This window comes from Megachile rotundata, chromosome 3, assembly GCF_050947335.1.
Source record: "Megachile rotundata isolate GNS110a chromosome 3, iyMegRotu1, whole genome shotgun sequence".
Lineage (NCBI taxonomy): Eukaryota > Metazoa > Arthropoda > Insecta > Hymenoptera > Megachilidae > Megachile > Megachile rotundata.
The window spans coordinates 6292770-6310659 of NC_134985.1; the positions used below are offsets into that span (position 1 = coordinate 6292770).

General features: G+C 33.5%; 1 protein-coding gene across 1 annotated transcript in view; it reads left to right on the forward strand.

The window, feature by feature from the left end:
- LOC143264045 (uncharacterized) overlaps positions 1 to 15756 on the forward strand; it is a 29225-nt gene extending 13469 nt beyond the window's left edge. Inside the window, exons 3-7 of the mRNA XM_076529315.1 lie at positions 583 to 886; positions 3795 to 3964; positions 13243 to 13548; positions 15250 to 15347; positions 15453 to 15756. Of these exons, the coding sequence (XP_076385430.1) occupies positions 583 to 886; positions 3795 to 3964; positions 13243 to 13259 (491 nt within the window). The 3' untranslated portion in view covers positions 13260 to 13548; positions 15250 to 15347; positions 15453 to 15756. The remainder of the gene's footprint in view (positions 1 to 582; positions 887 to 3794; positions 3965 to 13242; positions 13549 to 15249; positions 15348 to 15452) is intronic.
- Positions 15757 to 17890: the final 2134 nt, after the last annotated feature.

Here is a 17890-nt window from a genome sequence, read left to right on the forward strand (position 1 = left end):
TGTATAAATTAAAGTTATTAAATAGTCAAATATTGTAATATGTATTTGTTTATATTTGATTCAATTTAACTTTCAATAAAATTTCTACAATTTCCATGATGCTACCCCATTTATTTGATGTTCCACACTTTCCTCTTCTGTTACTTTTTCGAAAGCTTAAGCTCCACGCACTCAACAGATCATAAATTGGTTTAGGCTCACAGTATTAAATATAACAGTATTATGGATAACAAATCAAATGATGAGAGCCTTAAAACAGTTGTACCTTATAAATTGCAAACTTGTAATTTCCAATGAACATATCATTCATATATTATTATATTCCATTATTATCTGATTCAATATTTACAAAAAAGTAGTATTTAACTGTGATAAATCAAGCATAAAAAATATAAATGAAGTATCGCATTTCTTAGTACTATCCGATAATGATTAAAAATCAGCTAAAAAAATCTATGCAATACCATTTTTTCATACTTCATCATAATTCACAGACTGAAATTTATTACAATTGGTCTATCATCAAAGAACTATTCTATATGTTAATAAATACATTGGTAAAAAAAATTTTACTATGTTTAGGAAATACAAAACTTAGCAGACGTTCTATAATGGAGTTAACGTTAAAGTGGTTGGGACGACCTGATTTAGCCAAATATGTGAAAGGAAATCATAATCTTACTGAAACAATGGATACGAAGGACGATCATATAGTTCGTACATTAAAATTTCCAGTGCATAAAGTTTCGAAAAGACATATTTCTAAAAATGATAAACATTCATCGAGAAGTGAAAAAAAGAAGCAGAAACGAGATCCCCATAAACATTCTCAAAGTGTAAGAAAGAAAAAAAGACCTCAAAAAGCAGCAGTAAAACATTCACCTGCGTAAGGATTTTAGCTGTACCATTTGTTATGATAGATTCGTTATATTACATAATCAGCTAACTAGACTGTAAGTTATAATTTCGAAAAGTATATTACCAATCAGAAATAATTATTTAATAAGGTAATAACCATTCCAATTTAAATTTCATGAATGAACGAAATGGTTAAACCTAACGCGTACTAAAATTTCATATTATGATTCAAAAATGACCTGTTCAAAAAATTGTTGGCTATTATTTGTTTCTTTTATTTCGAAGTTCATAGCTTATGCCTGAAAATCTATTTTCTTACCGTTAAAGTTCCTCCTTTTGCTATCGCATCAACAGTAGAGTATTGTATCTCAAGAGAATTACATAGTCTGATTTGCATTATAAAATGGGATAAATTTTATATGTAAACGTCACGAATATAATTGTAAAATGGCATCTTTGCCTATAACTTGTAAAAGAAGAAATAAAAAAAAATTAAAAAAAAAGAATCGGATGATAAACCCGAAGGCTTATAAACATACCGGGTGTTTTACAACTAGTACAGGTCCCTGAAATGGTAGGTGAGGTCATTCTAATTTCCCTTTGCAAAAATTCGTTTTGATGCTTCGTTTTTAAATTATTAAGGAAAAACATGGACCAATCAAAGCGCGGGTATTACGTGATCAAGCGCTTTTGCTTCGAAACAGTCTAAATGCCTAAAGAAAAGACCTTACATAAAAACTCGGTTAAATAACGAACAAAATAATTAAAAATTCTGTTCATTTATTTTTTTCTCATGAAGAAGGAACGGAATTAGTTATGTGTAATTAATAGAAATTATGCAAATGAAATTTCTTGAATACTGGCATTCGTTATCTACAAAGGATGTGTAGTAAAGTTTGGCAACAGGTACAAAACCTGATGACATGCACAGTTAATTGCAATAACTTCAGTCCACAACACGCTTACTTTCACCCTTACATCCCTGCAAGTCTATTGTTGATAGCTTCTAAAGGAAGCTATTGTTCCTTCAGTTGTCTGGTATATGGCCCCGAAAGAGGTCGACTACTTTTATATAACCACGATTCGTCCTGCGATTAATAACATACATTTGTTAAATATCTGGCTATGGGGTGGGGAAAATTCAGGTGTTTTTTGGAAAGAAAATTATGTTTCATCCGTAAGCATTTTTTGGAGAACTGCCCGATAGTCACCATCGAAATGTCTCCGGAAGGAACGAACGCAGAACTTTACAATATTTTCTTTATTTACGCCCAGTGAAGTGGGAACGCGGAGCTTATTGCCCAACGTTACGCAGAAAAGTATCGTAGTGCGAATCCTCCCAATGCGAACTTTATTCGCAGATTAGCAAACAGATTGTAATCGAGTGGCTTGTTTCACCCTACACGATCTGATGCAGGGCGTTCGTGCCAGATTCTTACAGTACGAACGGACGAGGTAGTCGAACAGTTCCACGAAGATGGAACGTCAAGCATATGAGACGTCGCACGCCGCTTAGGGTAAGTAATGTTAAAAATATTCAAACGTTAATATTAAAGTATCCTTTTTCATTTATTAATACATTTCTGTATTTTATTTCAGTATGCATCGCTTCGCGGAACATCACATTCCTCAGGAGAACGAGATGCACCCGTATAAGTATGTACGGGTTGCAACATCTTAATTCTGGCGATTTTGCACAGCGAATGCAATTTTCGCAATCGATCTTGGGGAAAATCGAGCGGAATCCATCGTTCCCCTCATGTGTTTTTGGGGACATATGAGGCCCTTTTCACAAGAGAGGGGTGTTTCAATGCCCACAACTCGCATGTGTAAGACGTCGAGAATCCGCTTGCGATTCGTCCAATTCGTTTTTGGTCTGCGCAAAACCGCAGGTCTGTCAACGTATGGGCTGGCATTTGCGGGGATTTTATCGTTGGACCGTACATTATGCCAAACATATTGGACGGTCCTTCGTATAAAATTTTTGTAGAACGTGTTCTTCCAACTCTGTTGGAAGATATTCTATTAGAGATTCGGAGGAACATGGTTTTGCAACATGATGGTGCGCCTGCCCATTATGCCGCTAATGTCAGGTCGTACTTGGACAAAGCCTTCCATGACAGGTGGAAGTTGCGTGGTCCCCAAGATCCCCGGATTTGAATCCACTGGACTTTTTTTTCTGGGGATTCTTGAAAGAATGATAACTATTCACAATTAACGATTGATAACAATTATTTATTAACCAACTTCGAGGAGGTTTTGTATTTGATTCGTATGTATGTTTGTCTGCGATATCCTGTTAAACTAATGAACCAATTTTTATGGTTCTTTCACTGTTACAATCTACATATCTTAAGGAATGTTTAAGTATATAATACTTTATATTATTATTCTTATATACACAGTTATATCCGTATATGTACACAAACTTCATTCATATTTTGGATGTGTAGGCCTGTATATTTAGTATTTCTTACGGATTTTTACTTATATCTCTTCCTAAAGAATTATAAAATGCTAAACCAGTCTTAAATAAAAAAAAGAAAAATAAAAAAACCTCAAAACTGAAAAGTACCTTATACCTACAAAAATAGTTTTTTTTTTTTTAAGAAAAATGAATCGCCTTCAAATAAGAACGAAGAAGTGGGAAATAATTAATTTATACAGATTGCGCTGTTATATTTTAATTTGAGATTTAATAACGACCCAAATAATATAATTTTTGTGAAGTTGGCGCCTATTTTACCTTAATAATTCAAAAACGAAGCATCAAAACCCATTTTTGCAAAGGGAAATTAGAATTACAACAGCTGCCCGCTATTTCAGGGATATACTACTTGTGAGACACCCTGTATAATATAATTACATAATTTTACGATTAGCCATATCGATATTACAATAACGAATAACATTTAAATATTTTTAAATGTTTTTAGCCACAAGACTCACAAATTAAACCAGAAAGAGAAGCAGTCCCAGGCCAAGAAAGATTATATTGAGCAACATCGATCAATTTCTTGTTCAATACTGGCTATAATATTTTTTATCATTTTTTGTTTAGTTGCCGTCTATTTTCTTCAAAGGCGAAATCGTTTGAAGATACGTGGTACGAAATTCAAGTAATTATCATAGACAAATTAAGCAAAATATAAGCGTACAACTTTTGTGTATAGATATTTTTATAATGTGTTAATAATTTTGCAAGTGTAAACTATGTATAAAAACGATGAGGTTATCTACTGTTGCATCAGTAGACAACTGTTACACAGAGTGCGATTCATCAGTTTTAGCTTTTATAAATAATCATGCAAGACACCGAAGGTAAATTATAAAATTCAGGAAAGTAATAGATCGAGAATTTCGGACTGTCCCGTAACAGCAATAAGTTTGTGAAGCCATTGACCATTTTTGTTTAGGAAAAAATACTTTTGTGGCGACAACCGAAGTATTGTTTTGGACCAGCATGTTAATTTTGATTCTGTTATTTTTAACCATCGGAGTCAGGATCAGAGTACTTCTTCAGCTCATTACTGTTAGTTTTTCCCAGAATACGAATCCCTCACGTATCGCCTTTTGTTTGTGGCGTTACCAGAGTGAGTTCGTTACGTTAAGTTTTCGCGGCACAATCCAAGTTTTTGTAAAATCTATTGGGGTGACAAAGGAAGTTTTTAAAGTGAGGAAAAGATGATCTCTGCAAAGTTTCGTACACCGTGGGTGACATCTTCTTTTTAGAGGAATCAAGGAAAGCTTGAGGTGCCGTGAGTTACGTCTTCCTCGCTTGTTTGAGTTAGGAAAAGGCCTATACTAAGAGAGTGCCGAGCAGCTCGTGGTGTCGTCTTCTCTCTTAGGAAGGCTGGGTATTTCTGCCTTTTTGTGGAAAATGCTTGTCTTTTTATATGAAAACTGGCGGTCAGGCCCGCCCAATCACCGTAGCCTAACTCCCAGTGCAAAGGTTTTATGATATGGCCTGCGCCTCGCTTCGCGTCGTGTCGGTCGTATGTACTCGGCGTTTCTCAGTACTTTTCTCACTATATTTATTTACATTATTTCTACATGCTACAAAGTTAATTTAACATTATAAACTATACTCTCTATTTGACTCGTAATTTTCGCTCCTCACTTCGTCTCGCAAAATTTCTAATGTACCATCCACTCACTCACATTTTTACATACATACATTTTGTGGTTATGACACTGAGTATTCCTTTCTCATTTTTATTATCATTCGCACTCTCTTTTACTTGCTCTCTCGGTCGTTTACCTGTCGCATGTTTACAATTTAGGCGATCGACAGCTGATTAGCTTAAACCAAATGGGCACATATTAAACATTTGTAGAGAATATATAAACTTGGTGAGTTTGTGGTTCTTTTCATATATCTTTCATATATCTTACATATAATAGGTTTAAAGATATAGCCTTTTCAAAACGAATTAATCATTTATGTTGTCCATGCTTAACGTTGACAGTCGCAATATTTCAACAACTAATGGTGACATAAAAAATGATTTCTATGGACAGTACAGGATAATATGGGTTCTATATTTTGATGTAAACGAAAATTTGTTGATGTTATTAACTTAAAAGATATGATGGCAAAGCTCCGTTTTTTAAATTAATATATATAGAATTATATATTTTTTTTGTTTCCGCGATAGTGTTTTTCAAGATGAAATTATTACAATTTTATGTATTTGTCCGATTTTTATTCATTTTCAAATTGTAACGCTTCTGAATTTACTGACTTTCAGTAGAGATGTCTTGATTTGAGCAGTAAATCATAATAACAGTCTTATTATTGCGGTGTGTGCCGTATATTTGACGCTGCCTGTAGAATCCAAATGTGGGAATCTATGATCGAAACAGTAGGTCCGAAGTATAAAAAACGTGGAAAGAATTGTCCATCACGATCTAAGTTTTCCGCAACAAGGATGGCGTTGTTAATAATTTTAAAGGTTGAAACATTTATTTAAATATTTAAAATGTTTTCAGTAGACGAAGTTTCTTTGTGTTGGACAAAATCAATCATATTTTCTGAAAGGTTCGTTGAAGAAGTGCAAAACAGTATTTAAATAAAAATTCTTAGATCTTAAAGCCAAATGAGGACAAACATGTCATCAAAATACCTAAATACCTACGGAAAATCCATATTGGAAAAGATGAATAAACCATTAATACCGAAATTTTTAATAAAAAAAATATTATGCGCTATATAATTTTGAAGGGTGAGCTGCGGCCCTAAAAAAAATTGTATTCTTAGAAAATTCTGCATTCAGCATATTGGATAGCATAGCACTTGTCGATAGACAAAACATGCGGTTTCAGAATAAAGGAGTTCCTCCACACTACCCAACACTTGTGACGGAATTGTTCAATCAAGTATTAATACAAAAATGGCTAGACTATAGTGGACCAATTTCTTAGCCACCGAGATCACCAGACTAATGTTATCCTTTTCTGTAGGATTATATTGAGCAAGAAATTTACAAAACATCAATACAAAGTATAGTCGATTTAAAAAATAGAATACAGAATGTATGCGAAAAGATTCAAATAGATGTTGCGGTAAATGCAGAAAAGGAATTTATGAAACGAATAAAAACATGTATTTCAAGTAGCCGAAGACACAGAGTCAATTTTTCATATAAAAAAATATTTTGAGAAAATAAAATTAAGTTGACTTTAGAATTACATACAACTAAAACATTTAAATAACTGTTCCAACTTTCCAAATTAAACACCATTCTTGATGCGGAAAACTTAGTAATTGTAAACAATTAGCAGAGCCGTATTAAAAGAACTTATGCTCTATACATATATTATCTTAAAGGGTCTAGTCGAATAAGGTAGTCAAATGTGTCCTTAAGGCAAATGAAACATTTAATACGCCGGTTTAGTTTTGTAAAAGTGGTTATAAAATTAAATTTACAAGGGACATTACCCAATCGATACATGCCGATCTTGATGCGCTTTGAGTATAATATAGAACGCAAAAAAATATTTGATACATAGTTTTTTTTATCGGTCATCGTTCACATTGAAGGGGTGACAATAGCCCTCAAAGTTGAGGGCTGATATCATACTTTTGGGAATATCTCTGGAATTAATGGAGATAATTGGAAGCTTTTTTTAAATTAGTGGTCTCTAAATAGGAAATCTTTTTCCGTAAAAAAAATTTTATAAACTTTGTTTAAATAATATTTTAAAAATTAATAATTTTTGTACTAAATGTTGATCTATTTTTTTTGCAACTTTGTGCATGTAAACTATGGACTAAAATAGAGGATGCGTGTTTTTGGAATTTGTTGTTTGTAGAAATGTTTATTAGATATATAATTTAAAATCATCTCCTGTGAGGAGGGGCAATCAGCATTTTTATTAAAAATATCATTATTTTTACAATCTTTCACAATATTCTTGACATTCTATACCTCTTCATATGCCGTTAATTGATTTCTCAATAATCATTGTAACCGTCGCAAGTATGAGCATGACGAAGTTCTAGTCACCGCTGTAAGGAACATAAGCTTTCATGACCAATACTGATTTTATACTTATATAGCCATAAAGTCTTAAGTCCAAATAAAATATTTAGAACTTTTGGAAACTGAGATTTTTAAGAAATTAAGAAAAAGAAATTAAATTAAATTATTTTTTAGCAATATTGGCCATGAAAGCCTATGTTGCTTACGGCGGTGATTAGAACCGCGTTATGCTCAAAATATTATTTAAACAAATAAAGTTTATTAAAATTTTTTTACGCACAAAGATTCCCTATTTAAAGACCAACAATTTAAAAAAAAACTTCCAATTATCTCCTTTAATTCCGTAGATATTCTCAAAAGTATGATTTCAGCCCTTAACTTTGAGAGCTATTTTCACCCCTTGAATGTAAACGATAGCCAATAAAAAAAATACATGTCAAATATTTTCTTGTGAACTATTTTTCACATAAGTTTCATTAAAATTGGTGTGTCTCGGTTTGATATGTTTCTTTGTTAGTGTTATAACCGTCCACGCTCCGTGCGACTAGTCCGTCCTATACAAGTTGAAATATTACAAAATAAATATTTTGCGAAGGTACCTTTCATTACCGTAACCTTATTTATTCCAATTAGCAGATGTACACAAAAGTTCATATACGAAACGAATAGGCGACTTGACTCATAGAATACAAACAGAAACGAACATATGTCACGCAAAAACACACATTCTTAACCGGCTTAGAATCGACCGTTGCCGAATAAACACATGGTTTGAAATATAATATCGGCTTTATGATGAATCGTTTTATGATCTTGAATTACTTATCGCTTACGTAGCCGTTTACTGTTACAAATCTATTATTATACTGAGAATCTATTATTCTATTATTTTATTGCTCATTGAGTGCATTGATCGTGTTTTTCGTGGAAAAATGATATTTTCCAGTTAGCGTACAAACAAGCTTCAGGTTGCAATGAGCCACTGAATTGTCGCTCGAAAGCTCATCTAAAACACGGTGTTTGCTGTAGTTCGAGAGCTCATGGAGAATTCGATAGCAAAAAAGCAATCTCTAGAGATTGTAGAGTGCCGAAATTTATGGTCGAAGAGGGGATCTGTTCGTATTAATTCGGTGGGGCCGAACAGTTACAGTGTCTTGAATTAGCCAATTGGAACAGGACAACTTTACCCCTACTAATAGACATCCAATTTCGGTATTTTTTGCATTCTTCCCACCAATTTGAAAATTCTATCTCGAAAGAGACTTACAAAACGGTAATCAGTCTTGGACGATATTCCATACAGAAAACAATTACTTCGTGGCCTACTTAGGAAGTTAGTATTTTGCTTCCTATTTTTGTCTTGAGTTTTCATCATGTCAAGTAAGCAAGTGCAATTCTTTGACAAGAAAACCGTGCATATTAGATGCATTAAGTGCAATATTTTAATACGTAAATCTTCCGGTCAAAAAAATCTACCAATGCTGAATGTGTAAGATTTTCGAGTATTTTAAGGAAAATAGTTATTATTGGGGATGTTCTTTGCGGTTCGTGCCGTATTTTTGTGTATAAGCACAGTACAGTTTCAGAATTATTTGCAATACCTTCTCCGCGTTTACAATTTGAATCCATGCACGACATATTCATGGCTATAGCATCTAGTACATCGTCCGCCGACATTACTTTTTTCGTATCTACATCTTCGACTGCAGTATCGTATATTGAAGAGTCCACCCTTAACGTAACTTCATTTAATCAATTTCAACAAATATCTTCTGAATCTTCAATTCCAACGTCTTCGTCAGCAGAAGATCCCTCTTTTCAAATTCAAGAAAATATTCGCTATGATCAAAACGATTTAATTGAAGTACCATTTGCTAGAATTATTTTTAGTCATGGTTATTGTTTCATCTGTGGATCCAAGTCAAATATCATTAATGTGCCACATGAAACTCGAAAACAGGTCTTTATCATGCGAAGATTATATGTACCCAAAGGAAATCGGTGCGGCCCTGGTCATTAAAAAACCGTTTATTTCAAGATTTAATTCAGAATTTACGCGTACATTCAAATAGTAGTTTCCTTGATAGCAACGAACTTAGAGTATATTTTGAATATCTAGAACACGATAGTTCAGATATAAAAGATAAAGTAGGCGATTTTACTTTGTCAGAGGGGCGATTAAAAGTATTTACCGGTTTAAATTGGGAAAATATAATTGAATTAGAACATATGATGACATCTATGAGAAAATCAAATCGTCGCGATATAATTCAGGCTCTCATAGGTTTCCTATTTAAATTGCGTACTGGTAATTCTAATAGTATGATAGCTGCAATTCTGGGGTTAGAACACGAACAACAAGTTTCAACATTTTGCAAATCAGTATTAAACGCGTTCGAAAAAGATATTTTACCAGTACATTTCGGATTCGCGGGTTATTCACGGCAACATTTAATACAGGATGAAACATCTGTTGTTGCCAAACATTTATATAACATTACTGATCAATTAGCACTGATTTTTGATGGAACGTATATTCGGCATGAAAAAAGTTCAAATAACGAGTATCAGCGCAAATCATATTCCGATCAAAAAAAGTTCCTCTTTGTAAACGATTCACAGTCTGCACTACAAATGGCTAGATGTATAGCGGACTTTACAAAGTCTCATGAAATCAGGGGACATCTGTATTGTTGATAGGGGTTTTCGAGACATAGAATCATATTTGAAACAATTAGGCTACAAAGTTTTGATGCCCGCATTGAAAGGCAACCGGAGCCAATTAACAACCGCAGAGTCAAATGCTTCTCGGCAAGTAACGAAAATTAAATGGGTCGTCGAAACCATACACGGCATTATAGGGCAAAAATATTGTTTATCCCATAATCGGTTAGATAATAAATTAGGTAATATTATTTTTGTATAAATGAGTTCGTATTGTAAAATTGTAGGACTTTTAACTAATAAGTTTGGCAAACGTTTAAATTCAGATTTAGAGCATATGAATGAAATTATAAATCGAATATTGAGTCAAGAGCATGTTAGTAATTTCCTAGCATTAGAAGTCGGGGTAAATCACTGGAAGCCCAAAAAGTCGAAGTAACGGGTTACAGGTAATAATTACCCTACCATAAACGGGGTTTTTCCCAAAACGTCATCGCTTTGGGACCTATATATAATAGATAAAAAGAGGTCAATTATTTCATACCTACAAAACACTTTAACAAGTGCGGACGTAGAATTCTAGTAAAAATTGTACCTGTTTGAGTTTCGCGTGTTTCGAAATGGAGCAGCGGTACGGCCAATATTTTGACAAGGTATGGGAAGAAATGTTTTTTGCTGATATCAACAGAGATATCATTTGTCTTCTATGCGGCTATAAGCCCAGCATCGTGAAAAAATATATCTTGATTCGTCATTATAAAAATAAGCATTCGCATGAATATTCGACTACGCGAGTAGTGATAAATTAAATTTAATCGAAGGATTGAAACTAGTTTACCAAGAAGGTTCTACTTCAAAATTCAAAAATGCAACTATATCAGAAAAAGCTCTTCAAGCTTCGTATGTAATTTTAAGTTTAATCGCAAAAAATTCGAAGCCATTTTCGGAAGGAATACTTATAAAGGAATGCCTCATCGCAGCAGTACAGTCATTTGGGGATTCATTGACCCTTGAAGAAGCTGCTGCCATTCCTTTGAGCGCTAAAACAGTGCAATCACGGGTATCTGATCTAGCTTCATCCTTAGAAAATAAATTAAAATCGCTTTTATCATCAAGTGCCTCTTTTTCACTATGTTTAGATGAAAGCACCGATAATCGACATGTGAATCAATTGAGTATTTTTACTCGAATCGTGCAAAACGATTTTTCACATGTCGAGGAGCTTTTAAATTTCGTCCTGTTGCATTCCAGAACAACGGGGCTTGATATTTTTAAAGCTGTGGAACAAACTTTGATCAAATTTAATTGTAAATTTGACAAAATGTTCAGCGATCGTTACTAATGGCGTGCATGCAATGATTGGCAAAGAGATGGATTTTTCGGTCAAATGAAGCAGCGAGGTTTTACGTTCCCAGTCATTCATTGCATAATTCATCAAGAAGCGTTATGTGGAAAAATTGTGAAACTATCAACCGCGATGCAAACCGTTGCAAAAATTATTAATATCATTAAAGGTGGCCAAAAATTTCTAAGTCACAGAATGTTTCAGCAATTTCTCCAAGAACATAACGCAACATATACAGATGTGCCCTTACATTGCGAAGTTCGGTGGCTTAGTGCAGGAAAGTGCTTAGAAAAATTCTTTGCAATAAGAAAAGGGATATTCCTTTTCTTGCAAGAAAATTTTGTCGGCAAATATGAACAGTTTAAGTCTTTTTTCGAGGATGTAAATTCGCTTTGCGAGCTTGCGCTCATAACCGACATGACAAATCATTTAAATATCTTAAATTTAAAGCTGCAAAAGATTAACCAGGTTATTTCCCAGTTAGTTAGTCATGTCGATTCCTTTCGTACAAAATTACGATTATTTAAATTCCAATTAGAAACTCAGATTTTTTACTTTTTCCCTTCTTGTAAGATTATCTTTGAAGAATGCGGCACACATTGCGACTTTAAAAAACATTTAAGTATTATTGATTCGTTAATAAGTCAATTTGATACGCGTTTCAGTGACTTCGAAACGCTTAGGAATGACTTAATTCTTTTCGAAAATCCCTTCACGGCTCCAATTGAAAAACAAAATCTAGAGTTGCAGGCAAAACTTTGTGATCTGTAAAATGATATTTCTCTAAAAGCGCGCTTCGAAAAAGGGGTCGAGTTTTTTAAAATTTTAGATAATTCCCATTACCCATTACTTCGTCCCTTTGGGCTTCGAATTTTTTCGATGTTTGGTTCAACATATTTATGCGAATGCTCATTTTCTAAAATGAAGAACATAAAATCTGAGAAAAGGTCTTCTCTCTCAGATAATTCATTATCGTCTTTGATTCGAACAAATTCTTCTCAGTTTTCTGTGGATATACCATCCCTCGTAGAATCGTGCAAACGACCCAGAATATCAAAAGACTATTAAAATATTTTCAATTCCGATTTTCCTGCCAAGTCACTGTCGTTCTTCTTATTTAGTGGAATAAGCCTATAGGGAAGACCACTTAAAAAAAACGCATCAACAATAGTACCTCCTGGGTGGTGTGGAAAGCTATTGACAAAATTGTAATTATTATAACATGTATTATTGTTATTATATGTATATATGGAAGATGTTTATAAATGTAAATATAGTATTAATAATTTTAATAATCTATAAAAATAATAATTATTAACAGTGCAAGGAAAATTTTTAATCACGGATGGGTCCCGACAAATCTATCGTACGACGTCCTTGGCGCACGGCGTCACGTGGGCAGTCGAGCGCGGTAGTAAAGGCACGGTAGGCGTCTACTGCGAAATCGGCCCGAAAAGTGCAACTAAATCTGAGTACTAAGATAGGGGATGAAACTTGGTGTGAGATATTTATTTTAGATATGTTATCGACTGACGTATTGAGTATTTCATTTGGCTCAAGGACACATTTGAAAATCTTATTCGGGTAGACCCAATCATTCATAAGTTTTTAAACAGCCTCGTTAGGGATCATATATCATTGACCCTATAAGTGTAATAATTTTTGCTTCTGCTTTGTATTTCTTCTTCTAATTTTCATACCTAATTGTAGCAAGCTATATTTTACGATAAGTTTTTAAATAAAGAGTGATATGTAAAAGTTCTAAAATAACCAACTAGACTCTATGTTTAATCTATTAAATACATAGACATAATTTTATGAGATGCGTAACTTTAAAAAAACGATTAACGTTTAAGTAGAATTATGAATTAACCTATACTTCACATTCAGATATATCAGTTCTGTGAACAGAGAAGACAAAGGTACGTTTACCGATCACTTGCATTGGAACGATGAAATTGCATGTTCATGCTCAGACATCGAAGATGAAGGAGTGAAAAAATGTTTTACGTGCCATAAACATTATCGAACATATAACCCTCATCGACATGATTCTCGCTCATCTACGAAAGATTTAACATCAGTCTGCGTGCAAAAATTAAGAAAAAAAAGGAGCAAGAAAAAGCAACGATTTAGTTTTCTCCAAAAAAACTTTCAAGATAAAAAAGCTAAAGATCAAGGAAATCGGGATAGAAAGTTCGTAAAAAGAAAATATATAATTAAATAAAACGTATAAGACACATCACAGTTCATACTAGGACGTTTTAAACTGTAAGTTGCATCCATGCATAGAATCGATTACGTGAATTTGAAGATCAATTTTACGAACAGTTTTTATAGTATATTAAACTCAAACAGTGGCGGTTTGTAGCTAAAATTAGTAGAGTGCAGTTTCATAAAATTGTAGTCGTTGCTCCGAAATTGTGTAAAAAGAAACAAACGTATAAAAAAAAATTTATTCAGAAACTTGGTAAAATTCTGACAGAACAAATCCTAATATTTTTTACTTACTTACTACGATATCGATATTATCAGATGGAAATAGGGAGAGCTATAGGCTCCTTCATAGTGCTTATAGGCGAGCCACCACAGACCTCAAACCAAGATTCGTAAAATTTATCAACATTAGTTAACACGTTCCGTGCCAAGCCATTTTTGCCTGACTTGTCGTTCAGGCCATTTGATATTTTGACTAAAGATTAATATATTATCACACAATATTTCATTACATCCTCAATACATAATTAATTCTTTTTTTTTTGTTCTATACTGCATCTTGTATAATGCTTCATTTTTTAGGTAGAAATATAGTTTACAGAATTATATTTGTAATAAAATATATGTTTTCAGCGCATTGAATAAATATGACTGCGTGTACCACCGCGGTGGTACACGCAGCCTGACGATCAAGTTTACCGTGTACCACCGGTGGTAGACGTGGCACGGAACGTGTTAACAGAAGCACTTACATAGTACGTTCCCGTTGTTCAGTATCTCTCGTACGTTGTGAAGTGTCAGCCTCCGATTTTTCTAAAATTTGGATATGTTATAGTACATGCAAAATTAAGCGACGTATTTTTTTTATCTACGGAAATACATGTTTAGGGTATGTTAAAAATTGTATTTTAAAAGTCGCGTGTCGAGTTACAGTCTATTTAAGTAAGTTTTTGAGTTTTCATCCGCCATATTGGATCCACCATATCGAAGTTTGATTTCAGATTTGTATTCAGCAATGTAAAAAACCGATATATTAAAAAGATCGAAAAGTTAAAAAATATAGTTTCACAAGGTATTTCGTACGTAGTATCAAACGAACGCGACAATTTAGGAGTTGTTATCCCCCCAAATATTTATATAAAAAAAATATATGTGTTTCCTAATTATTTTTCCTCTTGAAGTTTTAATAGATTCTACTCCGATCAGATCAAAACTAATTTTTTACAGCAAGAAATTTGTCACTTTAGGAGTATTTCACCTCCTAATTTTCACTCCCCTTTCAATATACCCAGACCGATTTTTGTCTTATATCGAAAGATACTTTCATACCAAAAATCATCAAAATTGCTCAACTGGTCTCAAGGTTATCGTATTTTATCCTCACATTTTGGGGGGTTGTTTCATACCATAATATGTTTTTCCGTAGATGAATAAAATACGTGTCCCTTAATTTTCCATGTACTATAACATATCAAAATTTCAAAAAAATCGGAAAGTCATGCTTCCGTAGGTTTACTTGTGAGAACAATAATGAAAATTCATATACACATACAATAAATATTTGATATCTGCAAATCTCTCGGGTATGAACTGTTGCGCACATCGTATATTCTAATAAAAATATAAGACATTTCATCAAAATATTATTGGTGGTATATAAATTATTTGTTACAAATTAAGGAAAATTTTGGAGACGTCTACTGCGAAGAAGCGGAAAAAAGGTTCGAAAACCTTTCACGGAGACTGCCGACAATGTGCATGTTGCAAATGTAATCAAGGTGTGTACAAAAAATGTTAATTTAAATAGCAGCGCAGTAATTTAGGAATAAGGTATAACAGCTTATAAAGTATACGTTTAAATGTTTATATTACTTGTTCCACAGAAAATATGCTTCGAGAAAGGGAGGAAGAAAAAGAATTATTAAATCAATCAAAAGCAACGAGAGTAAAGCAAGGAAAAAAAAGAAAGATGAAATTACAGAAAGGAGAAACAGATGCAAATGATTGTTTAGAAGATCCATGTGATTGAATTACAATTAATTTGACTACTTGTATTCTGTTACTGTTTTGAAACGAGTATTAAACGAAATTGGGGAAATAATATTTTCTAAACATTGTTTTACGCAAGTAATACGTAGAGCCCTATCTAAAGCATAAAACCTCCAGATTTTGGGTTTTTTGCGAAAAAAAGAGACTTGAAAGATCCTGTAATACTTTGTTACCTGCGGTCACGTTTTCGAGATAAGGTGAAGTGGGGTAAGTTCGTAAACGGGGCAAGTGCGTATACAGGTTATTTTTATTACAATATGAGCAAAATTTCTCCATTTAGTATGTAGTAATGTACTACAAGTTGATATGAGCTATTCGTCATAGATGGCGCACAAATATGCACGTATCTTCCTGAAATATATCTGACAGTAAAAAGCATTTTATAGCGGATTTGAGAACAATTGTGCTCTTGTCCCATTGCACATGAAATAAAGTTTTAAAGTATTTAACTTCAAGTGACGTTCTTACCCCATTTTCGGGGAAAATGCAGAGTAGTTGACATTTTAAACAATTTCCTAACAAAATCAAAATGTACAAGGAAATTTAAGGTCCTAGTTAATATTAATTAAATAATAGTAATTGTGCATAGCATTCGATATCGACAGCGTTAAGTATTTACATAGCAGACTGAAAATACTTACGTTTAAATACCAACTTCACAAAAACCAGTCTGCACTTACCCCACTTCACGGTTGACATAACTGGCGGTTGATTTCTAGCACAAACGTACTTTTTCACTCATTTTAAGAAGTTAGAATATTAGAGATCCATGCCGTTACTATTTTCATAGTTAAAACAATATTTTTTTATAGTCTTATAGGATTATTAAAATGGTCGTAAATAAAGACACGCGTCCGACTAAACTAGGTTAATTAACATATAGGGTGTCCAGCGTAACTGAAAGAAGCTGTATCTCTAAATGGCTGGGAGTAGAACAAGATATTATAAGTAAAAGTTAAATGAAATCATGCTGTGTATAATAGGGAACTAATTTTATGCACTTTTGTACATCAGAAAAATGCAACTGCACTTATTTTTTAAAAGGGTAACCTCTATTTTTGACTGCACTAATCGATAGTGTTTTGTGCTCTGCACTGTTAATAGTACTTTTATGCAAAGTACAAAGAACTGTATCTTATGGCCCAGATTCGTTCGTTAGGAAGTTATTGTAGGTAAATATTCTCCAAATTATTTCAGTCACTCAGCAAGTGTTTCGCAGTACTACTACAAGTATTCGATTAATCTTCAACTACAATTCAAGCACTTATCCATTCGTTTCTTGACGTTGCGTAACATATTATTTTTGTCCCTTTCCGTAGTCTTGGTCATTTCCTGTCGAATGCGTTGTTCTGAGCTTCTCAAAATTAGTAATGAGGTGTGAATACATCTTATCTTCAATATCCCCATAAAAAGAAGTCGAGGAGTGGGGTCCGGTGATCGCGCTGGTCATAAGATCGAGTACGAATCCATTTCCATAAGTCCATAAGTCTAACCCCATAAATTTTATTTAAATATCTGGAAACTATCTGTGACTTGTATTCTGGAGCACCGTCTTGTTGAAAGTACCTCATGTTTTGCCGTTTTCTTAGAGAAATCTCTATTTTGTGTAAGAGAATTGATAGGTCAGATTCTAGAAAGTTTAAGTACCTTTGACCAGTCAATGTCTTATTAAAAAAAAAATAGAGTCTGATAATTCATTTGTTAAAAATTCTACAGGAAATATTTAAGCTGTAGCATATTTGATTGTTAGTGTTTGTCCTAAGGCATGAATTTTCAACGGACCATGTATGCTCATTGTGTCAATTGAACAGCCCATTGTTTGTGAATCTGTTCACAGAATGTGAAACACAAAATTTTAATTTTCCTGAATACACCGCACAAAATATCTGCAACCATTCATTCTTCGGTCTTCGTCCTTAGGCCGCAATGTTCGCCCAATGGAAAATCAATAGGATTATCTATTAATATAGATAGATAAAATATTAGATAAAAACTATCTGTCTTTGTAGATAAAAACTATCTGTTCTCAGAATGCGTTGAACCGAGGATTTGGAAATTCTACATTCTGTAGCCAGATTTTTCATGGACACGTAGATTTAATTCGACATTTACCAGTACTGCTACTATATTACGTTTATGTGCAGCGATTGGTTTCAGCACGCCTCGTTTTGATTTGTGGAAGGAGCCATACTGGTGTAAAGTGAACTCCAAGTTGTGAAAATATGAACGCGAGGGTTGTTGCCAATGGGGATATGTCTCCCGATATCGCCTT